Genomic DNA, 25201 nt, shown 5'->3' on the forward strand with positions numbered 1-25201 from the left:
TGGGTGGGACTGGTGCAATTACGACCTCTGCTGGCTGATTATAGGTGCCTACACAGAGATGAGGAAAGAGTGCTCTTAGGGTGTGTCTCTCCGTACACAACGCTAGGTGGCACAACACTCGTCAATGTGTGGGTGATAAGATGCATACGGCTTGCTGCCCACATGTCGGAGGGGGAGTAGGTTAGCTTCGATCTCCTCGGTCATTGGTGGAGAGGAAGCATGACGCAATCGGGCATTTGGACGCGTTAAAAGGGGAGAAAATGCATAAAGAGACAGCACTGTTCTATGTGCATTACATTAAAAAAGGAGGTATTAATGATTGTTGTACGGCTGAATTCCTTCATTAAGGAGAAACATATCTTTAATGTTTAAAAAAAGGATGGAAACGATGGCATGAATCTCCTGTAGGATGTTCTGCAATGCTTGAGAAGCTCTCCACATTTGTTCTCTTAATGAAAGGGCCACAGTTCACACTTTCTCCTTTCAGCCAATTTTAATGCTGGCTTCATATCAGACTGTAGCCACCGGCCTGGCCACCTCATTGAACTTCTCGGCGGAGCGGAGACACGCTTCTCCGGCCCATTTCGGAGCCCCCTCGATTCATTTCACTCCCACCAGATAACATTTGGAAAATAAATCCAACTCTGCACATGACGGCTAATGAACAGATTAAAAATTTCCTCCCCTGGGAAAAATAAAGCGTATCAGCGATGTGTATGGATGATGTAATTATTCAGCCCCCTCAGGAACGCACCCACTGGATCTTCTTTAAATGGCTTTTACATGAGCCAGTAATCACAAAGCTCGTTTGCAGGCCTTCCAGTCAGTTTCACAATACTGTCCACTGTGCTTAGTTTGTACATGCTCTGGTCAGCTTTTCAGAGGCCTCCTGCAACCTTATCGTATTGCACTGATTTCAGACGCCCCCAGTGATATAAAAACATCATCAGATTTATTAGAAAGCCAACCGTGAGCTTTTTACAAATCCCATTCAAAAACTATCAATATTAACGTGGAGTTCCTCTCTTTGTGGCTATTATGTCCAGTCCCCCGGTCTCTGGGAGTTTGTGCCCATTCATTTAAAGAAGGATTTGCGAGGTCGGGCGCTAATGTTGGACAAGAAAGCAAGGATTGCAATCAATGCCCCTTTTCATCTCGGAGATGTTAAAAGACTTGGTCACATAGATATTCCGCTAGCACACCAGCGCTGAGATTCTAAACACCCAGGTGGTTCGATTCTCGGCACTGCTACCAGTCGGCTGGGCGCCACAATTGGCAGTACCTGCAGCAGACAAAATTGCCTGGCAAGTCCACAGGGTGGAAAAAGACCGGACTAAGTGGGTTGGGTCTTCAAACGCTGTGCAAGGACCCTGGTTAGTAGACCGAGGCTCCTGTGCAGAAGTGGATGTGCCTCATGTGTGAAAGCATCGAGGCACGGGCAAAAATAAAGGGGTTTTGGACTGTCGGAGGAGGCGTGGAGCAGGCAAATGTACCCTCCTTGAGCGCAATCGGGATCCCCAGCAGTGAAAGACTCTTTTTCTCCTGATTTAGCAGAGCCAATTAAAGAGAGAAAATCAATAAATAAATAAATAAATAAATAGAAAATATCGCCTTTTATTTTATTTTTCCTTTTTCTCCCACTTTAGCGCATCCAATTTCTGCCCGTCAATCATCCTCTCACTAATGCTGGTCCCTGCTCCTGATTGGGGAGGATGAGGCTGCTCCACGCCCCCTCCGACACGTGCACGGCAATCGAACATCTTATCACCTACACTTGACGAGTGCAGTGCAGTGCTGTGTACGGAGAGCCACACCCTCTACCGTACTCCTTTCCCATCTCGGTGCAGGCGCCACCAACCAGCCAGCAGGCCGCTCAGGTGGCGCAGCGGTAAGACACATGCTGTTCACCAGAGCTGAGATCTCGAATACACCGTATCGAATCTCGGCTCTGCCTTGATGGCTGAGGCTGAGCGGCTACATGAACAACGATTGGCCCGTTGTTCAGATAAGGGGCGGGACTAAAGCCAGATGGGGACGCTCTCTGAGACTAGTGTGATTACGACTCTGCTGGCTGGTTGGTGGTGCCTGCACCGAGATGGGAAAGGAGTGTGGTAGAGGGTGTGGCCCTCCGTACACAGCGCTGTACTGCACTGCTCTAATCAAGTGTAGGTGATAAGATGTTCGATTGCTGTGCACGTTTCGGAGGGGGCGTGGAGCAGCCTCGTCCTCCACAATCGGGAGCAGGGACCAGCATTAGTGAGAGGATGATTGACGGGTAGAAATTGGATGCGCTAAAAAAAGTGGGAGAAAAAGGGGTACAAAAAAATTAATTAATTAAAAAAACAGCCAGCAGAGGTCGTAATCGCACTAGTCTGAGAAAGAGTCCCCATCCGGCTTAATCCCGCCCCCTATCTGAACAACAGGCCAATCGTTGTTCATGTGGCCGCTCAGCCTCAGCCGGAAGGCAGAGCCGAGATTCGATACGATGTATTCGAGATCTCAGCTCTGGTGAACAGCGTGTGTTTTTACCGCTGCGCCACCTGAGCGGCATCGCCTTTAATTTTTAAGAAAATAAAAATACAATCTTTCCAAACTTGTCAGACCAGGACCTTCCCCAAACAATAAAATTGTTTTTATTACATCAGTGATTAGAAGCAGTGTGAACATGCTTTTAACTGTATATTTTATGTTTATGAATTATGAGTGGGCATTATGGGTATTAGGAGTGATGAAGCTGATTTAACTGTATGATGTAATAAAATCCAATCATGTTGCGTTTTCTTTCCTCAGGATGGCTAAGTGGGAGAGCGGTGAGTCTCAGGGTTCTCAGTGCGGTGCAGGTAGCGGTGCTCACCCAGCAGTGAGAGCTCTGAGACAGCAAGCGGCTCGATCCTCCTCCACCTCGTCCTCCAGCTCAGACAGACACTCGGCTGCTGGAGCTAAAAGTTCCCGTGAGCCCTCACCCAGTCAGAAACCCGACCAGGGCCCTACTGAGTCACGCTCACAGAAACACAACCGGGTGAGCACACACAACCACACGTACAACACAAAGCTAATAGCATTGACTACAACTACCTTGTACCAATGACTGTAGGTACAGGGTAGGCATATCCAATACAGCAGCCAATGACCTACAGTCATCGGACACTGTATTATGACCACCTACTCTGTACTGATTGGAAGGAAAACCTGCAGTTTACAATGATTAGCCATAACATTAAAACCACCTTCTTGTTTCTACACTAACTGTCCATTTTATCAGCTCCATTTACCATATAGAAGCACTTTGTAGTTTGTAGTCCATCTGTTTCTTCACATACTTTTGTAGCCTGCTTTCACCCTGTTCATCAATGATCAGGACCACTACAGAGCAGGTATTATTTAGGTGGTGGATGATTCTCAGCACTGCAGTGTTAGTGTGTGTTGTGCTGGTATGAGTGAATTAGACACAGCAGCACTGCTGGAGTTTTTAAATACCGTGTCCACTCACTGTCCACTCTATTAGACACTCCTACCTAGTTGGTCCACCTTGTAGATGTAAAGTCAGAGACGATCGCTCATCTATTGCTGCTGTTTGAGTCGGTCATCTTCTAGACCTTCATCAGTGGTCACAGGACGCTGCCCACGGGGCGCTGTTGGCTGGATATATTTTTGGTTGGTGGACTATTCTCAGTCCAGCAGTGACAGTGAGGTGTTTAAAAACTCCAGCAGCGCCGCTCAGGTGGCGCAGCGGTAAAGTACGCTAGCGCACCAGAGTTGGGGTTCTGAATGCATCGCATCGAATCTCGACTACCTTTCCGACTGGGTTGGGCGGCAGCATGAACAACGATTGGCTGTTGTTCAAGGCTAGAGGGTAACCTGATGGCGCCTGCACAGGGCTGAGGAATAATGCTGATGGGGGTGTGACCCTCCATACACAGCGTCCATTAGTGTATGAACTCGACTCATGCAGGTGAAAAATGCAGTCTGTACTGATTGCGTACCGGAGGGGGCGCAAGTCAGTTGAGAGGCGTCCTCAGTCAGCGGTGAAGGGTCGAACCAGTATAGAGGACGCAATCAGGGTGATTGTACACGACTAGAATAGGGGAGAAAAAGTGGGGAAAAATAGATTAAAAAAAAAAAACTCCAGCAGCACTGCTGTGTCTGACAGTGAGAGTAGAAACAAGGAGGTGGTTTTAATGTCATGGCTGATCAGTGTATGTTGTGTACAGGATGACTACTCAGTCCTCTCCTCTTTTTGTACATTTAGTGAGAAGCTGATTTGGAACCATTTCAAAGCAAACCTCTTCAAATGCAGTAATACAATTTTCATCCTGCTCTTTTTTTTTGGAATACACCACATGCTGATCTGCTTTCAGACATCCAGTCTGGCATCCGACTGTTCCTACTGCTGATGGAAAAACCTTGAACACCCACTGTTCTTATCAGAGAAGATAAGTGGGTGTGGAAAGCTTTCTTGCTGTCGAGCGGGACTGCAGACTTTTTTAATTGGAGCGTGTGGGGGTGTGATTTGTGCATTTTGCATCTTTAAAATTCTGTTGTTGTTTTTTTAGATGTTGAAGGAGGTGGTTGCGAAGACACTGAGGCAGTACGGGATCACCAGCCAACATAAGTGCTTCAAGACCTGCAGTCAGAGGCTGTTTGATGTGTCAAAGCTCTATCTGAAGGTACTGAAGTTCTGGCGAGTTAGTCCATGCTATGAGTCAGGGTTTCAAGCATGGCATTGTTCTTGTAACGAGCTTTCTTAGCTTCCCACAAGTCCTCACGCTTCTGAGGCCATCCTGCACTGTTTTAAACTCATTTGAAACGTTGCAATTCTGATTGTTTACACCCGCATAAAGAAACACACACCCAAAGCAAACATTACAGCATGATAATGGCATATAGACGTAAGGATTGGCCAGTGGCACAAACAAATAATAATATTGAGGTAGTTTTCTCTGTCCGTCTCTCTTTTTAACACACACACGCACACAAGCTTCAGGTATGTTTGTAACTACTAGGGATGCATCAATACCATTTTTTCCCAACCGAATACAAGTACATGTATTTTTGTACTTGCTGATACCAATACCTATTTAGAATACCGTTTTTTTTTTTTTTTTTACAAAAACACACGTGAGAAGTGACGAGCAGTTTAATGATACCACGTCCAAAAATGCACGTCAACAAGTAGCGAGAGATCAAAGTGTTTGTGCGCTGATGTGATGAAATCAAGGAGGAAAAATAAATGAATCTGAGTGGATTTGGCAACACGAATAGCATGGATTGTTCTATAGTGAGTTGGAGGTTAATAAATATTTTTGCAATGTTGGTGTTTTGTTGTTGTTTTGTAGAGAACGATCAGGTCAGAAATACTGTAAAACGTGTGTGTGTGTGTACTGATGTATTCTGATATAAACTATATTATCCCCCTGTCCCACCTGTTTACACGCCTCTCCTGCGTTTCCCCTCACACCGTATCCTGCGTTCTCATTGGCTGTTTGACATGTCACTCATTCCCAGTCGCACATCTCGGATCAAATATCTGATGTGCTAGAAAACTCGATCCGGTCGCCGAGCGCTCGGCGAGCCGGTCAGATCGAGTTGTTGGATAGTTCACACTAGATTTGCCGGCTCGGGAGCAACTCGGCGTTCGCTCAGCGATCAAAACTTGGCTGGTGATCGCCGAGCGAAAATCAGGGGGAAAATCATGTAGTGTGAACCAGGCATAACGCAGCAACGTGCACTAGGCACACGGTATCGAATGTTTAGTATCGGAGCCTCGTTTGCGAGTACGAGTACAAGTTAATTAGCGCGGTATCGGGCAAATACCCGATACCAGTATTGGTACTCATGCAATCATACGGCAATTAAGTTAGTGCAACAGACTTTTCTGTGGTGTAGTGTGCTGACAATGTTTAATGTATGTGTTTACATATTGGGTGTGTTCGAAAAGCTAGTGAGCTCTCTACATAGGCAGCATCTTACGTCATCCTACGCATGCTCCCGAGAAGGAGGCTGTTCGAAATCCTAGCGGCAGCTCTTCTCTCACAGAAAAATAATAAAAAACATGGCTGACGGGGTGGAGTTATTTTCAAACGTAAATAAATTATTATTGATTTTTAACTTGTATAAACTTTCACAAGTGTTTTTATTTGCAAGTTCGGGCTTGTCAGTGAATGCAACCGTTTTCGGTACACGAAGGGAGATGTTAGTTGACATGGCAGCGTGCTGTTCCACCCCATCCCATTGGTTTGAATGGCATGATGCTAAATGCGAAACCCGATGGAATCGCTGTCTAAGTAGCGCGTTCGAATAACCTGACTTAAGTCATTGACTTATTAGAATCCTCTCTACTGAGGCAGCTGCCTATGTAGGCAGTAAGACAGCAAGGCAGCTCCCTAGGTTTTCGAACACACCCAATGAGTGCATTTTGTCCCTTTGGTGATTCCATAAATCAAAAGAAAACTGTGCTTTTCTACACATGTGATCATCTCTCTGTAGTCTGTGCTGCGCCTCAAATGAACAAGATGCTCGGTTACACTAGCAATCAGTTACACAAAATGTCCAAGATGTCGAAGTCTAAAGCAGCTAAAAATATGACTTGGGTAACTTAGTTTGGAACTCCCGGGGGGTCAAAACACAGGTTTACATTCAGCCGTTGAGGTAGCTGTGCATTGTAGCTTCCATTTATTCTATCATTTAATTTATGAGTGTAATTTAATGTTGTCATTCTGTGAAATCAATTATTTTTGATAAACAAGGTCCATGAAATTAAGCGCATTTTCCTGGGATTTTAGTAGGGCCCTATTTATAAGGTTCTTTTAGATATATCAGTTTCCTGCCAATTACCCATCATGATTTAACACATGCTAACCGAGTGCCCTAAATACCAAAGGGAAAGACAAAAATTCTCCATAGCTGGAACAATGAAATATATGTTTAACCTTGAAAAAAACAGAAAAGCTTTTGATCTTCATTACAATCACTAAATTAGGAATACACATATAATATCAGAGACCCACGTAAATCTTTCCTGCCGTAAATGTAACTCACGAGTAAACATGGCGTTGATGGATGGATGGATGGATCTGTACCACCATGACTGTAACTGGTTCAGACTTGTCACCTCTTTTGGCCTTGTGTTGGACAGGACCTGAAAACGTCACGTGGGCTTCATGAGGAAATGAAAAAAGCTGCTGCTACAAATGCCAAGCAGGTAAACTGGCACACGTTTTTAAGTTCTTTTTTTTAATGAGTAGCAGAGCTGAACAAAATATAACCAGATTTTATGCTGAACTTAATGTCGTTGTGTTTGTATGAATCTGTAACAGAATGATTAACAATTTATGTACGTATTTGCTTCTTCATGCTGTGTGTTGTTTGATTTGACTGTTGCAGGTGATTGACTGGGTCGTGGAAAAATCCTCCAAAAAATGATAAATAATCCTCATCAGGGGAAACAGAGAGCTGGTCCAGAGAGGAGCTTCTTTGCTTCAGTCACTGTATCAGTAGTGTGTTGGTAAGGCAAGGAATTTGTCATTGTTCCTGTACTGAGTATAGAATGGAGAGGTGCTGGGGCAGGTAGTAACGTAGCTTGATCATTTATTACTCCTGCTGTGGGAAGAGATTAGGTTTAGGTTTAAGATTAGACTTTAAGAAACCAATGTCTCAGTCAAGCAGAAAAGATTCAGATCTGTGTTCTGTCTGTTACACACCACTGTCTTCATGTTTTGTTTTATATGTGTTCTGTATGATGTGTTTGTATTAAAGTGGTTATTTTTACAGCTGATTTTTTTTTTCTTTATTATATATATAAAATGGTCCAAAAATATAAAGACGATAAAATAAGCAGACAGAAAAATATCTGCCTTTCCTTTAAATGATACATATGTGTTAAACATGGTGTTAAAACCCAAATAAATTAGCACACCAGCGCTGAGACTCTGAACACCTCGGTACAAATCTCGTCTCTGCTACCGGTCGGCTGGGTGCCACTTAGCTGGCATGATTGACAGCGCCTGCAGCAGACAGAATTGGCCACAGGGTGTCTGCAGCGTGGGAAAAGGCTGGACCTAGTGGGTGAGGTCTTCAAACGCTGTGCAAGGACCCTGGTTAGCAGACTGAGTCGCCTCTGCAGAAGTGGATGAGCCTCATGTGCGAATCCACCGAAGCACCGGCAAGGGGGTTGAGGCACTGCACACGTGTCGGAGGGGCCTGGAGCACACAAATATACCCTCCTTGAACAAAATTTTTCCACCAATTTAGTCATATCCACTGACCCATCTGCATCTCCTCTACTGCTGCAGAACCTTACCAAACCTAATTGGGGGGGTCCAATTTTGAATAAGACTCCTTTCTGCTGCTCCTGTTAGGCGTTGTCATTTCCGCATATATGATTTAACAACGTTTTTACGCCAGACGCCCTACCTTATGCAAACCTCCTATTTATCCAGGCTTGGGACCAGCACAAAGTGCACTGAGGAGTACCTTCAGTGGCTATGTTCACGTAACGCCACACGCCTTCTGTATTTGGGAGCCCAGCCTAAGATTTAAATCCCTGGAACTCGGGCACTACTTCAACCAGCATTGTGGCTTTTATAATTACACGACACCAGCTCACTCTAATAAATAATTCTAACAATTGATAACAATTCTAGAACTTTATATCAATGACTTTTATATAAAAAAACTTCAATGGCTCAATCTGTATATTTGACAACCCAGCATGGGGTCCAAACCCCAGATTCAAAACTTTACATTACCGTAAAAGATTTTGATCAAATCTCGAGAAACAATAAAACTGTACAAAGCAGCAGTGTAATCGTTCACATGTAATTGTTTCGGCTAAGTGTTGGGTGTGTTTGTGCTACAGATGTGCTGAGCTCCAAAGCTTCAGGTTAAAATGTATTATTTTGTAACTGAGAACACAAGGTGCAATTTTTATAAGGTCATCCAGGAGAAGTTGGCCAGCTTCTACTATAGAACCAGCCTCTCACACACCTCCCATCAGACTTTCCAATCTCACATCAAAGGTTAATGGGCATCCTCTTGACAAAAATGCCCTTTGATCAGCTGCCCCTTGGCATCTCCTGCACTGCATGGGCTAAGCCGGGTCTATTATTTGGCAGCACCACAGTGTGCATTCCAGCCTCACAGAGGCCTATTGTTCTCCTCTCTGGTGCTGAGAGAGGTGATTGGGGGAGAAGAGGGGTGGCTCGGGATGGAGTTGAACAACAAGCTGGCAACCTGAAAACTTCTCAAAAAGAGCAGAGACTGTTAGTCTAGTTTAACTGTTACTGTTCTTCTTCTGGCTGTATTTAGGACTTAATTTAGGATGATCATTCTTTTTCCTTTTATGTGCTAATAGCCAGTGTGACGTTTTAATCTGGTGGTTGTTTATAGCGTGTGAGAAAAATCATCTTAAAAGATCTGATTCTGTTCTAGCTTCTTAATTAAATCCACACACTGACTTTAGGGTTTTCCACTCCATTCTGTTCAGTTTTACACAATTTGGGGAACGACTTTCCTTTTTAAGTACATACAGGGGTGGCACGGTGATTAGCACTGTTGCCTCACAGCAAGAAGGTCCTGGGTTCAATTCCCAGGTGGAGCGGTCCTTTCTGTGTGGAGTTTGCATGTTCTCCCTGTGTCTGTGTGGGTTTTCTTCGGGAGCTCTGGTTTCCTCCCACAGTCCAACTCCATTGCAAGTGAGGTGAATTGAAGATACTAATGCCAAGTTCACACTACACGACTTTCCAAGTCGTCAGGTCGCTGTACAGTTCACACTACACGACTGGATCTCTTGTAATCGGGAGTCTTTCACGTCGGTGTGGCTTTCACACTACACGACTGATCAGTGATAGGGGGTTTCACACTACGCCATCTATCACTAACTGGAATCGTAGGTGAGCTTCTCTGGTCTCCCAAACTACGGTTTGTCACGAAAACAAACGCAAGAAGTGACGAAAGGTTTAATGATACCACGTCCAAAAATACATGTCAACAAGTAGTAGCGATCTAAGTTTGTGTGCTGAAGTGCAGCGTAAAATCAAGGAGAAAAATAAATGAATCTGAGTGGATTTGGCTACGCAAACAGCATGGATTGTTCTATAGTGAGTTGGAGGTTAATCTTTTGCAATGCAGCGTTGGTGTTGTTTTGTAGAGAATGAGAAAGTCAGAAATTTAGTAAAACGTGTGTGTGTACTGATGTATTCTGATATAAACTATATTATGCCCCATGTCACACCTGTTTACACTCCTCCCCTGCGTTTCCCCTCACACAATATCTTGCGTTTGCATTGGCTGTTCGACATAGCACTCATTGCCAGTCTGGCAACTCGGACTCGCTTCGGATCGAGTTGTTGAGTAGTTCACACATAGCGACTGAGAGCCGAGTTTCGATCGCCGAGCGAACGACGAGTTGCTCCAGAGCCGGCAAATCTAGTGTCGTCCAGTCGGCGAGCGAAAATCAGGGCAAAAATCGTGTAATGTGAACTAGGCATAACTTGTCCATGACTGTGTTTGACATAAAAAAAAACTTGAACTGATGAATCTTGTGTAAACAGTAACTACTTATCCTGTCATGAATGTAACCAAAGAGTGTAGAACATGACATTAAAATCCTAATAAATAAATAAATTGTATTGTATTCCAGTCAGACAGAAAATGAATCTTAAAAGATCTGATTCTGTTGTAGCTTCTTAATTAAATCCACACACTGTTTGTCTCTGTAGGGTTTTCCACTCCATTCTGTTCAGTTTTACACAATTTAGGGAACGACTTTCCTTTTTAAGTACATACAGTGTAAAATTCTGATGTTATCTGATAGTTCCTTATTTTCACCACTTCTCTAAGCTTTTTCTAGCCTCACCAGGGACACGCGCGTTCGCATCCGTCTTGTCTCTGGAATGTAGCAGTGACAATGAGTGAGTGACCCGGGGCATCCCACATGGGTCTGTCGAGCTGAAAATCCATCACTGTATTAAAAAAAAAACTGATCTCAGTATTCTTTGTGCCAAGCAGTGACTTTACTGGTTCATTTGGAAGCTGGAACCTGCCTGGCTTTGTCCATGTGATTTACATGTTGCTATGCATCAGTGGTGATTCTTGTTTGACTAGAAAATAGCTTCAGGCATGCTATGAGATTTAGGCTGTGTTTAAACTGCAGGATCATGATTCGCTTCTGATATTCTGCTCATCTGATTGTGTTGTAAGGGTTTTATGTTAGACGCCACTTCATACTAATGTGATTATTAATGGCAGTGTATGGAAGTGTGTATTGTGTTGTGTGGAACAGGAGCATGTGTTGTTTTGTTGGTTGTTTACTTTGACTGGGTTCAAACCTGCTGATCTTTCATGCTGAAAATGGTGTCTAAAGAAATGTTATTTAATGCATACATTATTCCTACTTTTGCCAAAAAAGTGTATCTAATACAGTTGCAATTTGGAATATTCAACTTTTCAACTTACCAAAAAAAAAAAAAAAAAAAAGGATTTATAAGGATTTTGGCAATACTGCCATATCACAATTATTCAACCCTACAAAACCTACTGCTACATTTATAAATTAGACGCAATGGGAGCAACAACAACCATATTACGGTGTTCTGATATTTAGCATCAGTAGGCACTTTGGTGGTCTATTATACTAGCACACCACCATAAGATCTGGGTTCAAATCTCAGTGCTGCTCTTGGCGGGGTGGGGTGATGGCTGAAGTCCTGAGATTTACTGAATAGAGAATAGAATGCTTTTTTCTAATATCCCAGCTTGTTAGGAAGCTGGGGTCAGAGCGCAGGGTCAGTTAATGTACAGCGCCCCTGGAGCTGAGAGGGTTAAGGGCCTTGCTCAAGGGCCCAACCGTGGCAGTATGGCAGACCCAGGATTCAAACTCTCAACCTTTCAATTGATAGCCCAAAGCTCTACCCACTAGACTACCACTGACACCCTGTTCAGGGTGTGGGCTTGTGTCCTGCTGGCCATATTAGGTAAAATAATAGTAATTTGAAGATTACAGCACGGTGACAGCTGATCTGAACACCCTGACAGATACTATGTGGCTAAGTGCGGGTAGTGTGTACAGCGTGGATACAAGGACCAAGAAAAGATCATGTCCCAAGCAGGCTGGTGCAAGGTGATGTCATCAGGCTACTCAGAAAGGAGCGCAATTAAACATTTATGCATTATTTACATGTAACTAAATTATTACCGCAAATAAAGGTGAGGGTGGCACTATGTATATAATATTGCCTTTTATTACATTTTGAATTTATATTATAGCCCACTGTCACAAAAAAAAAAAACCGCTGTGTAGCTTGTATGGAACAACAACACATTTGGACATCTTTTTCTTGTAGTGTGGGGTGGCTAGGTGGATAGTACTGTCACCTCACAGCAAGAAGGTCCTGGGTTCGATTCCCAGGTGGAAGCGGTCTGGGTTCTTTCTGTGTGGAGTTTGCATGTTTTACCAGTGTCTGTGTGGGTTTCCTCCGGGAGCTCCGGTTTCCTCCCACAGTCCAAAGACATGCAAGTGAGGTAAATTGGAGACACAATATTGTCCATGACTGTGTATGAAATTAAAACTTGAACTGATGAATCTTGTGTAACCTGTAACTATCTGTTCTGTCATGAATGTAAACAAAGTGTGTTAAGCATGATGTTAAAACCCTAATAAATAATAAATAAATTCTCCTGTAATGTAAATGCAGCCCTGTACAGACCGGCCTCATGTTGGTTTATAAATCATTTACTCATTTTGATAAAAGCCTGTGAGTGTAATTTGTGGTTGAAGGTAATTTTTCATTGTTTCACCAGTGTTCAGCAGCTGGATGTGATGTGCAGCTCTGTACTGATTTTTTATCTTGAACAGAATGTCCTCAGTACACATGACAGACTGGTGACACGTTGCTGTTCTCGTTGACGCCTCTAGACTCTCCGGAGGCCTAAAGCTCCTAAATCAAAGCAGACGGAGACATTTCCTCAGTGTAAAATTTTATGTGAAATTACAGCCTCGAAAAAAAGGATTCTCTTTCTAACCTATGATAGCTGCCAAAAGTTTTAAATCAGATCTATTTTCTCAGTTTCCATTCGATTAATGTTAAGTGCTTAATTCTGCTGAGTAGAAAGAACTTTAGTGTCTTACAGGCTCGATCATGAGTTAGTGTTTCCTCAGGGTTTGATCTTTTTGTCTGGTATATAATCATTGTATTTAGAATTGATTGTTTTACTGTAACATAGATTGATTAGATCGCTGTTAAAACTGAAGCTGAATCACAGAATCACCATTTCAGTCTTCTGTTTTATCCATTTAGTTCCATTCAGTTCTGGCTCAAAATATTAAAAAACTGTTCCGTTTGGAACTGTTCGAGTTCTTGTTTGAGTTTCATTCAGTGTTTCTGCAGGTCGTTTTAGGCCACTAATCCCAGTCTGGTGATCTTTGCAGAAAGGAAGGAGTGGAGAATAAACACAATGGGTTTAGGACAGGAGTGCAGGTCCAGTTGCTGTAAACAGAACAAACAGAGCAGTATGAAACCTTAATAGGAAAGTACCTTCAAATACAAGGGGTCTTCAAAAAGTTTCTGCACTTTTATATTTTCAGTGGAAGCTGTAAGGACAGGAGGAGTAATCGGTCATGTCTTAGAGACTGAGAGAGAACTTAGTCTGGATTTAGTGCTATCTGATTTCCACCTTTTGGACACCCAAAGAAGCTTTAAGGGGAAGAAGATTTTCATGTGATGATGATGTGAAAGCAGCGCTGCATCAGTGGCTACATCATGCTCAACCAAAAGCATTTTTTGCTGATGTCATTAAAAAGTAAGTTTGCGCCCAGGTTGGCGCAGCGGGATATTCCACTAGCACACCAGCACCGAGTTTCTGAACTCCTCGGTTCGAAACTCGGTGTTGCCACCGGTCGGCTGGGCGCCATCTGGCGGGCATAATTGGTGGGTGGCGGGCGCTTCATACGCTGTGTAAGGACCCTGATTGGCGGAAGAGACGCCTGTGCAGAAAGCAGGGGCGAGAAGAGGAGGGCTGTGCACGTGTCGTTAGAGGTGTGTACAGCGACGTGCTCTCCTTGGAGGGAGGAAAATGGGGAGAAAATGCATTTAAAAAAAAAAAAAAAAGTTGGTATAATGCTGGGAAAATGCATCGGAAGGTGATGATGTTGAAAAGTGATGTCATTTGTTTCTGAAATTCATAATAAATAGTTAAAGTGTGGAAACTTTTTGAAGAACCCTCGTACAAACATGATGAGCAGTGTAAATATTCCACATCATCTGTTATGTAATGTGGTCTGATTTTCAGGTCACACATCAATAGACACATTCTACTTTTACTAAACACTTTAATTATTTATTGTTCTTCTATTAGACATTCCAAAGAAGTTCTTTTATGAATACAAGGTGTGGATTCCCTGGAATCACTGAGCACGATGCAGTAACACACCCTGGACAGAATGCCAATCCATTGCTGGGCCAATTATGTCTGTATGTAAGAGGCTAGACATAAAGCACCGCAGTGGATTTAGATCTGGCATTCCAGTGGTAGTGAGTTAGCGTCATTTACCACTGCGCCAACCGAGAGCCCAAGATCTTGATGACATTTTTAATTGATCAGTAATCACAAGTGTATTAAGCTCAAACCCACAACAACCATCTGTTCTCTCTCTTCATCAGCTGGTTAAACCTCTGAGAAAAAATCTTAATATGTGTGTATACCACAAAATATACCACTGTAGTGTGGATTTATTTAAAAATATGTCTTAGTCATTGATTAATTCAATTGAAACTTAAGTGTGTAGTACTGTCACCTCACAGCAAGAAGGTGCTGGGTTCGATCCCCAGGTGGGGCGGTCCGCGTCCTTTCTGTGTGGAGTTTGCATGTTCTCCCTGTGGCCACGTGGGTTTCCTCCGGGAGCTCCGGTTTCCTCCCACAGTCCAAAGACATGCAAGTGAGGTGAATGGGAGACACTAAATTGTCCATGACTGTGTTCTATATAACCTTGTGAACCGATGAATCTTGTATAATGAGTAACTACCGTTCCTGTCATGAATGTAACCAAAGTGTAAAACATGACATTAAAATCCTAATAATAATAATATAATAATAATAATAATAAATAAAATACTCCGGGAGCTCCGGTTTCCTCCCACAGTCCGAAGACATGCAAGTAAGGTGAATTGGAGATACAAATTTGTCCATGACTGTGTTTGACATTAAAGAATTGAACTGGTGATTCTTGAGTAACCAGTAACTACCTGTTCTGTCATGAATGTAACCAAAGTGTGTCAGTATTATAAATAAATAAATATAAATCCTAAGAAATAAATAAAAGCATTTTACACACAACTTTCCTCTGGTGTCAAACTATTTGGACACAAACAAAGACTAAATGTTTTAACACATTTATGTGCTGCATGCTGTGCTTTCTATGCGCTTTTTGCAGTATAACCACTTCTAAGGAAATGTGTCGTCTTTACTTTTATGCAGCTGTACAACAGGTGTGGCTTTTTTACAGGACAGGCAACCCTTGCAACCTTTTTTTATAATGTGTTGTTCCAGGGGTTTACAAACTTTTACAGTCTGGAACATTGGCAATGAATGAGCTTACCACAAATCATCAGAATAATAGACAGTAAGAGCTCAGTGGGGCAGAGTTCTGGGCTAACAATCAGAAGGTTGTGGGTTTGAATTCTGGCTCTACTAAGCAGTCAATGTTGGGCCTTCGGGCAAAAGTTTCAACCATACTGGCTCTCAGCTTCCAAACTGGGTTATGTGGAAAAAGCATTTCATTGTACTGTACATGTGTACATGTGAATAAGATACATTTATTTATTTATTAGGATTTTAACGTCATGTTTTACACACTTTGGTTACATTCATGAAGTATTTAATGTCAAACACAGTCATGGACAATTTTTAGCCAGACTGCATGTCTTTGGACTGTAGGAGGAAACCCCGCTCAAACACAGGGAGAACATGCAAACTTCACACAGAAAGGACCCAGACTGCTCCACCTACAGTGGTGTTCAAAAAAATAGCAGTGATTTTAAAAAAGGGAATAAAGCACAAATTCATTATAATAACTTTTATTTCCATAAATGCAAATGCACTGAAAATACTACACTTTCAATTCTAAATCAAAACATTAACAAAATGTAGCCAGTTTGTGTTAATCCTTTACAGAAAGTTAAGAAAAATGAATATTAGGCTGTTCAAAATAATAGCAGTGCCAGCAATTTTCTTTAAAAACTCAAAAAATGTATCTATAACATGAAAAAATGTTTGAGGTTTCACTTTACTTTAAATGACTGAACTAATATTTAGTGGCATAACAATTGTTTCCGAGATCTGTGTTGCATGGAGTCGACCAACTTCTGGCTCCTCTGAACAGGTATTCCAGTCCAGGATGATCAGACGACATTCCACAGTTCTTCTGCAATTTTGGGTTTTGCCTAAAAAAAATGCGCTTCAGATATCAGCCCACAAGTTCTCTCTGGGATTGAGGTCAGGGGATTGGGCTGGTCACTCTATTACCTCAATCATGTTTGTCTGTAACCAGGATGGTTTGGGTCATTGTCATGTTGAAACACCCATTTTAAGGACATTTCTTCTTCAACATAGGGCAACATGATCTCCTCAAGTATTCTGATATATTTAAACTGATCCATGATCCCTTGTATGTGATAAATAGGCGTAACACCATGTTATGAAAAACATCCACATATCATAGTTTTGTACCACCATGCTTTACTGACTTCACAGTGTACTGTGGCTTGAATTCAGTGCTCGGGGGTCGTCTGACATACTGTCTACGGCCACTAGACCCAAATAGAACAATTTTGCTTTCACCAGTCCACAAAATATTGAGCCATTTCTCTTTGGAGCAGTCAATGTGTTCCTTGCCAGATTTTAACCCATTCAGGACATGTCTTTTTCTTAACAACGGGACTTTGCAAGGAGTTCTTGCTGGTAAATTGGCTTCACTTAATCATCTTCTGGTACTCACTGGTCACTTCAGATGTTCCTTGATCTTTCTGGAGGTGATCACTGGCTGAACCTTTGCCATTCTGGCTATTCTTCGATCCATTCGAACAGTAGTTCCACGCTTCCTTCTGCGTCTTTCAGGTGTTGGTTGTCACTTCAAGGCATTTGAGATCATTTTAGCTGAGCAGCCTATCATTTGCTGCACTTCTCTGTATGTTTTTTCCCTCTAAAATCAACTTTTTAATCAAAGTACGCTGTTCATCAGAACAATGTCTGGAACTACCCATTTTACCCAGTATTTCAGAAGGAAATGTGCTATGACCAACCTGTGCAACATTTGCCCCCCTCCTACCTTAAATAAGGGCCAAAATTGACACCCGTTCTTCTGCAGAATGAATGACTTCACCAATTGAACTCCTCACTGCTATTATTTTGAACAACCACTTTTCAATCAATGCTTCGATTACTCAGAATGAGCAGCATGCATGTTCTAATTGTTGGGTTTGTTTTGTTTTCATTACTCTACTACACTTTCAAGTGAATTTTTTGCTATGTAGAAATAGCATTTCTACTAAAAACAGTGATTTATCAAGTTAATGGTGCTGGACTGTTTTTTTGAACACCACTGTAGGAAACTACTAAAAGCATTCTATTCTATTCAACTGTGTAATGCAAACAAAGTCGTCTATCTGTGTGTGAACATACTCACAATTTCACCCTCTTTGCTTCCGAAATCCAAATACAGCATTCGCACCCCATCATCTGATGACATTCGTAGTTTCTCAAAAGGGTAGCAGAACAGAGGCTGGGTGGGAGCAGCTTCTCCTTCAGGCAGGACCGAAAAGCCCAGCTCATAGTGAATGACGAGTCTGCAGTCCTGACCTTTATACATGCAGCCTGAAATGAAGACAAACAAACCTGTGTTCCAAAAATACACCTAGATATACACCAATCAGCCATAACATTAAAACCACCTCCTTTGTGAATTTCCCCATTGTGGGACTAATAAAGGATTATCTTATCTTATCTTGTTTCTACACTCACTGTCCATTTGATCAGATCCACTGACCATATAGAAGCACTTTGTAGTTCTACAATTACTGACTGTAGTCCATCTGATTCTCTGCATGCTTTGTTAGCCTCCTTTCATGCTGTTCTTCAATGGTCAGGACCCCCACAGGACCACCACAGAGCAGGTATTATTTAGGTGGTGGATCATTCTCAGGACTGCAGTGACACTGACATGGTGGTGGTGTGTTAGTGTGTGTTGTGCTGGTATTAGTGGATCTGACACAGCAGCGCTGATGGAGTTTTTAAACACCTCACTGTAACTGCTGGACTGAGAATAGTCCACCAACCAAAAATATTCAGCCAACAGCGCCCTGTGGGCAGCGTCCTATGACCACTGATGAAGATCTCGAAGATGACCAACTCAAACAGCAGTGATAGATGGACCAACTATGTAGCAGTGTCTAATAGAGTGGACAGTGAGTGGACACGGTATTCAAAAACTACTGCTGTGTCTGATCCACTAATACCAGCACAACACACACTAACACACCACCACCATGTCAGTGTCACTGCAGTGCTGAGAATGATCCACCACCTAAATAACACCTGCTCTGTGGTGGTCCTGTGGGGGTTCTGACCATTGAAGAACAGCATGAAAGGGGGCTAACAAAGTATGCAGAGAAACAGATGGACTACGGTCAGTAATTGTAGACATTTACATTACATTTTTGGCATTTAGCAGATGCTCTTATCCAAAGCAACTTACAGTCCAAGCAACTGAGGGTTAAGGGTCTTATTCAAGGGCCCAACAGTGGCAACCTGGCAGAGTGGTGGGGTTTGAACCAGGAACCTTCTGCTCACTAGTCCAGTACCTTAACCGCTAGGCTACAACTGCCCCTAATTGTAGAGGAGGTGGTTTTAATGTTATGGCTGATCGGTGTAATTCAGGTCAAATATAAAATATTAACTGTGCTGGAAAGACAGAGCAATAGGAGGAGACCAAATAATATGTGGTGTGTGATTCAGCCAGAGTTACTGATGGGGTGGGGTTATACCTAATAGCTGGAAAATGTGGTACCTTGAAACTCTTGGTTTGGTTCTGGGAGTGGCGTTGAGTTTAAAAGACGTCGAGTTTCAAGGTATTTTTTCCCATAAGGATGTATAGGAAACCTGTTAATGCGTTCCATGGTCCTGTGGAACTGCATATATTTTAGGTTGATGTAAAATAATTCAGTACATGTCAGAGACATCAGTCCTTCCCACGTGCAATATGAGACTTCAGTTTAGGAGCATGTTTTAAAAAGAAAGTCCAGGAAGATACTTGGGGAGGGTTTACACAAAGACCACAGAAAGAAATAAAGAGGAAGCCGTCACTATGACAACAGATGAACCAAAACCACTAAAAGAATCGAGTATACAGAACAGCATAAAAGGTCGAACCACACACCGACTGAGGGAAGCAAATATGAAAGCAATCGAACAGGCATTGTGTAAAAAAAATCCAAATATTGAGTTCACACTCGCTCTGACACCAAGAAATGACAAGGACAACACAATAAAGATGAAATCAATATTACCCATAAACCCTTTAACTAACAACACCAGAATCGCATCAGCTCATGCGTAAATCAAGATCTCTCATCATGAGCCGAGTGTTCGATCAGATATAGTCCAAACTTTACACGAATGACCAAAACCAGACTGAGCACCCTTCACTGGTGAAACGTATCCAGTTTATCAGGTCACGCAGAACATTCTGTCTGAACCCAACAGCGTGTCACGACGTGATGAGTTTTAGTAAGAATGCACAAAACAGTGAGAAGATAAAGCCACAGGAATGCAGTAAACTGAACTGCCATTCGATAAATCGTCCAATCTAACGGTTTTCATCTCAATTCTTCTGCAGAGCCTGGTGCTTAAAACAAATCTAAGCCGGTCCAGTTCCATTCTGTGTTGGAGTGGTGATGGACGGGTTCGCTGATTTCTTGCCGAGGTAAAACGAGCAGAAAAGACGGCTAGAAAACACACTTTGCTCTCAGAAAATAACGGACAATACTTAACTTTGGAAACGACGTTGGGTGCAGAGTGACTTTGGACTTTGTGAGCCAAGCAACTGAATTTCTGTTTGTTTGTTTATTAGGATTTTAACGTCATGTTTTACACTTTGGTTACATTCATGACAAACGGTAGTTACTCATTACACAAGGTTCATCAGTTCACAAGGTTATATCGAACACAGTCATAGAGAATTTTGTATCTTCAGTTCACCTCACTTGCACGTCTTTGGACTGTGGGAGGAAACCGGAACACCTGGAGGGAAACCCACACAGACATGGGGAGAACATGCAAACTCCACACAGAAAGGACCTGGACCGCCCCTCCTGGTGATCGAAACCAGGGCAGCTGAAGCCTAGTGGTTAAGGTACTGGACCAGTAATCAGAAGGTTTCCGGTTCAAGCCCCATAACTGCCAGGTTGCCACTGTTGAGACCTTGAGCAAGGCCATTAACCCTCAATTGCTTAGATTGTATACTGTCACAACTGTAAGTCGCTTTGGATAAAAGCGTCTGCTAAATGCCGAAAATCTAAATGTAGGACCTTCTTGCTGTGAGGTGACAGTGCTACCCACTTAGCCACCGTGCTGCCCCACTCAATTTCTGACAGAATTACGTCTTATAGATAAATTACATTTATTAATAAAATTGTAAAAACAACCAATGCAAGATTGATGCACTACCACTTCTACTACAACTTAATTATTAGATCTGTTTGTTGTTTGGGTTCTTTTTCACGCCATGCTCATTGCTGACGGGGGTATACAATCACTTCTGTAAAGCTATACTCCTCCAGTGTTGTGGTAACAGTGTGAACAGGACCCTGTTTGTTCCATCATGACTGTGCTCAGAGTTTTGACCCCCACCCTGAAGAACACCTTTGTTTGATTAATGCTGTCAGGTAAAATAAAAAAAAAGGTTATTTAAATCACAGTGACTTATTTGTTGGTTATTTGTTAATTGAATTACCATCCCAGTTATAGAAGAATAGTGGCAGAGGTCTAAACCTTAGAGTTAAACAAAATTAACCTGTCATATGAAAGCTTGAGTAGTTCAAATAGTATATCGCTTGTGGAATCTTTTATTAACAACGTGAGATTCAAATGTGCAATATTATATCTGGGTTTGTGTAAAATTTTCTAGTATTGTTTGACAATTGTCTGTTTTTATGTGAATCTTATCTCTTTATTTTAACTAAATGTTGGTCTTATGTTTGTTCGTTCGCACTCGGGTTTTAGCTTCTGCAATTTCATTATATGAATCATATAATGACAACAAAGCCCTTTCTGATTTCTAGTAGGACTGACTACTACTGCACAGGCAGTATCCCAAATCCTTCTCCGTATAGGTACTTAAATCAAGCCCAGATGTCTGTCCTACCTCAGACAGCTCATTTCACGGTCTGTGACGTGATTTAAAATTTAAGGTTTGTGTTTAGCGATTTAATATTTTTCATTCACATAGTGTATGAAATATGAGGCACAATATGAGGTGGTCATAGCTATCATACGGCAATTAAGTTAGTGTAACAGACCTTTCTGTGGTGTAGTGTGCTGACAATGTTTGATGTACTGTATGTGTTAATGTATTGAGCGCATTTTGTCCCTTTGAGGATTCCATAATCAATGGAAAAGTGTGCTGTTCTACACGTGATCATCTCTGTAGTCTGTGCTTCGCCTCAAAAGAACAAGCCAGTAATGCATTCTGCTCCCGATAGTTTGTCTACAGTTTATTTCTTTCTTTATGAACTCAGCAAACAAAGACACTCGGCTACACCAGCAATCGGTTGCACAAAATGTCCAAGATGACTCAGGTAACTGAGTTTGGAAAACTCCCAAACAATTATGTGGACGCAGATGGGGGGGGTGTCAAAACACGGACGAGTATTTATGTATCTGTTGTGAGATGTGCTGTGTTTTGTAGTTTTCATTTAATCTATCATTCGATTTATGAGTGTAATTAATGACTGCATGAAATGTGGCACTTTTGTTGGCACATTTTGTGAAATTTGTGATCTTTGAAAAACGAGGTTTGTGAAATAAAGCACATTTTCCCATGAGGTTAATAGGGCCCTACTCATAAGGTCTAAAAGCATGTTCGGAATTTAGCAGACACTCTTATCCGATGCGACTTTCAATATGTCAGCAACTGCTGCTTAACAGTGACAACTTAAAGAGCCGGAAATGAACACCTGCGACCTACTGTTACTAGTCCAGTACATGAACCACTGAGCTTCCACTGTCCTGTACTCGATCATGCTACTGTACTGTCATGCTAATGTCATTCATGCCTCAATTTTTCAGTGATGCCTGGCTTTGTGTAGATCGATGGCTTTTAATCAGGGTTACAGCGTGGCCCGAACAGTTTGACCTGTAATAAACGAATCTGAGTCACATCCGGCTGACTGTGCTGCTAAAGGAAAAAAAATCCACTTCAAAGACGAGAAGGTTCGTGTTCTCTGGTCTCATTCTCTTTCTTTTTAAGAGTACTGTAACCTTACCTCTCAGCTGAAAGTCTGACCCAGGCTTTCCCACACTGTGCTTTCACTCACACTTGCTTTTATCCACACAAAGAGACTCCAGTGAGCTCCTCCATCCTGCCAGCGCAGGGTTTACTAACCTCACAGCCGGCTCTACAGTCACACGGAGGATTTAAGGCTTCCGATGTTAGCGGTCTGTTTAACCTGGGTCGCTTTATTCTGTGGCGAGTTTAAGTTGACTGTGTTCCTTTTGTAGCACTGTTCATAGGGCAGGAGTGGGCATGGAGGATTAGTGTCAAATTACCACTTTTCTCAATGCCTCCCCGACAGCTAACACTTCCACAGCATTTAAGACTCAGATTACACTGAATTAAAGGCCACACAATAACCAAGAAATAAAAAAAATAGACAGTGTACAAACAAGGAGGTAGTTTTAATGTTATGGATTATCGGTGTATGTACCTGTATGTTTTCCAATTATTCACAAAAAAATAATGCAGTAATTTTTATTGTGATATATTTGGGTTTCGAGTTCCAAGTGAATCCACTAATCTAATTAGATCCGTTTAAATAAAACTTGTTCACTCTCTTATTTACTGTCACTCTGTGTACTTAAGTTATGCAAACAAAGTTACCCGATTCACTCTAATAAATCCTGATAAAAGGAATTTTACTTTTGGCAAAAAGATCAGAACAAGCTGTTCCAAAATGCAGTAACAGAATAAAAGAGAGTATGAAATACAGCTGCTCTCAAAAAATTTTCTAATAAAACCCTGTTAACGTAACAGTAAGAACCTGGTAAACTTTATCATTAACAGAATTTAACAGCTCTCTCACTTCTTCAGGGACTGCTTATCTGCTTTATTTCCCAGAATGCTTTAGTTTGTACCCATTGCCCAGTGCACAGAGACCACACAGGAACTTTGCTGCTCCAAAAATACATTACTTTCCCTTTAATGTTGTTGATATAAATGACGTACGTTATCCAGGGTCTAAACGGTCGCTCGTACTTCTGGGAATTCCAGTTTCTCTCTGATCTCCACAGCAAACACAAACCCCAAAAAACTGTTTAGCTCTGCTAAAAATAAGCAACTACCCAGAATTCTGCTGTTCTGCTCAATTAGAAGCATCAATTCAGCAAATAAAACAAAGGTAGATTAGACTAAATCAGACATGTGATCTTACAGTGTATGCAAAAAATTTATAATCGCCCGTGATTCATGCTGCTATTGCAAAACACTAAATGACTAAACTCTAAATTACCCAAAGAAACATGTAATCCATGTGTGTGTGTGTGTGAGAGAGAGAGAGAGAGAGAGAGAGAGAGAGAGAGAGAGAGAGAGAGAGAGAGAGAGAGAGAACTTGTTGGTTTTTGGATCACTTTCCTGTTGCATAACCTAGTTCCACCTCAGATTTAGCTCTTAAACACATGGCTTTACATTATTTTTTTCTATTTTATTTATGCATTTTCTCCCTAGTTTATCGTAGTCAATTTGTCTTCCGCTGCTGGGGGATCCCTGATTGCAGTCAAGGTGGGTATATTGCTGCTCACGCCTCCTCCGACCCGCACGCAGCCCTTTGCGGAACCCTTTTTCACTCATGCACTCTGCACAGACACCTCTCTATCTGCCAATCAGGGTCCTTACACAGTGTTTGAAGACCCCACCCACATAGTCCGGTCATCCCAGCCTAGCAGAGACATGTCTGCTGCAGGCTCTGCCAATTATGCCTGCTAAATGGTGCCCAGCCAACCGGTGGCAACGTCGAGTTTTGAACCGAGGAGTTCAGGAATCCCTGCGCTGGTGTGCTAGCGGAATATCGCGCTGTGCCACCTGGGCGCCACATGGCCTTACATTATTTTAATCAAGTGCTGCCACTGCCATGCTTCACGGTGGGTATGGTGTTCTTTTGGTGATGTGCAGTGTTGTTTTGCGCCAAACACTTGCATTATAAGTAACTGGACAAGAATCTGAGTGGCTTTTATGGAGAGAAATGGATGAATCTTCATGATGTTGTAAAGCAGCAGTCACCAACCTTTTTTGCACCACAAACTAGTTTAATATAAAATATAATTTCACGGACCGGCAGGGGCTCCCATAAAAAAGTAGTGTTTTCATTGCTAATGTAGCGATCTCTAATTATTTACACAGCCCGGTGGTTGGGCACCACTGTTATAGAGGAGGAACCGGCACGCTCTCGTCATGTTGGCTACATGAGAAGAGAAGGTCAGCTGGTTATCCAGGACAACACCAAGGCTTCTTACATTATCAGATGGTCTGATCTGCGAGTCATCAAGAGAGATGACTAGATCCTGGGTTGGAGATGGATCTCCAGGAATAAGTAACAGCTCTGTCTTGCTGGGATTAAAGTTTAGATGATGAGCTGACATCCATAGTGAGATATCTCGCAGACATGCTGAGAGGTGACCTTTTCCAATTATAGCCAAAAAGTTCAAACAAGGTCTCACCAGACCGTGACACATTTTCCCACATTTCCCACGTTCTTTTTGCTTTGTGCACAGGGGCACAGTCACGCTGGAACAGGAAATGGCTATTACTATAACAACTATTACACCTTGTGGCTGAAACACTGGAATTCAATAATAACAAGGGGTGTTCTGATACTCTTGCCCATATAGTTTATGTGTGTTGGATTGTGCTGTTCCCTAAACCAATAAGGTCGTGTTTAGA

The 25201-nt window shown here is 42.3% G+C and overlaps 2 protein-coding genes across 2 annotated transcripts in view; one reads left to right on the plus strand and one right to left on the minus strand.

Moving 5' to 3' along the window:
• Positions 1-7769, plus strand: part of mtbp (MDM2 binding protein) — a 46399-nt gene extending 38630 nt beyond the window's left edge. Inside the window, exons 19-22 of the mRNA XM_062992553.1 lie at positions 2791-3019; positions 4554-4667; positions 7136-7201; positions 7384-7769. Of these exons, the coding sequence (XP_062848623.1) occupies positions 2791-3019; positions 4554-4667; positions 7136-7201; positions 7384-7422 (448 nt within the window). The 3' untranslated portion in view covers positions 7423-7769. The remainder of the gene's footprint in view (positions 1-2790; positions 3020-4553; positions 4668-7135; positions 7202-7383) is intronic.
• Positions 7770-12221: 4452 nt separating this feature from the next.
• The window catches only part of sntb1 (syntrophin, basic 1), a 41673-nt gene continuing 28693 nt past the window's right edge, over positions 12222-25201 (minus strand). Inside the window, exons 6-7 of the mRNA XM_062992555.1 lie at positions 17678-17865; positions 12222-13484 (exon numbers count right to left, since the gene is read on the minus strand). Coding sequence (XP_062848625.1) covers positions 13392-13484; positions 17678-17865 — 281 coding nt within the window. The 3' untranslated portion in view covers positions 12222-13391. The remainder of the gene's footprint in view (positions 13485-17677; positions 17866-25201) is intronic.

The sequence above is a fragment of the Trichomycterus rosablanca genome, chromosome 3 (assembly GCF_030014385.1).
Source record: "Trichomycterus rosablanca isolate fTriRos1 chromosome 3, fTriRos1.hap1, whole genome shotgun sequence".
Classification (NCBI taxonomy): domain Eukaryota; kingdom Metazoa; phylum Chordata; class Actinopteri; order Siluriformes; family Trichomycteridae; genus Trichomycterus; species Trichomycterus rosablanca.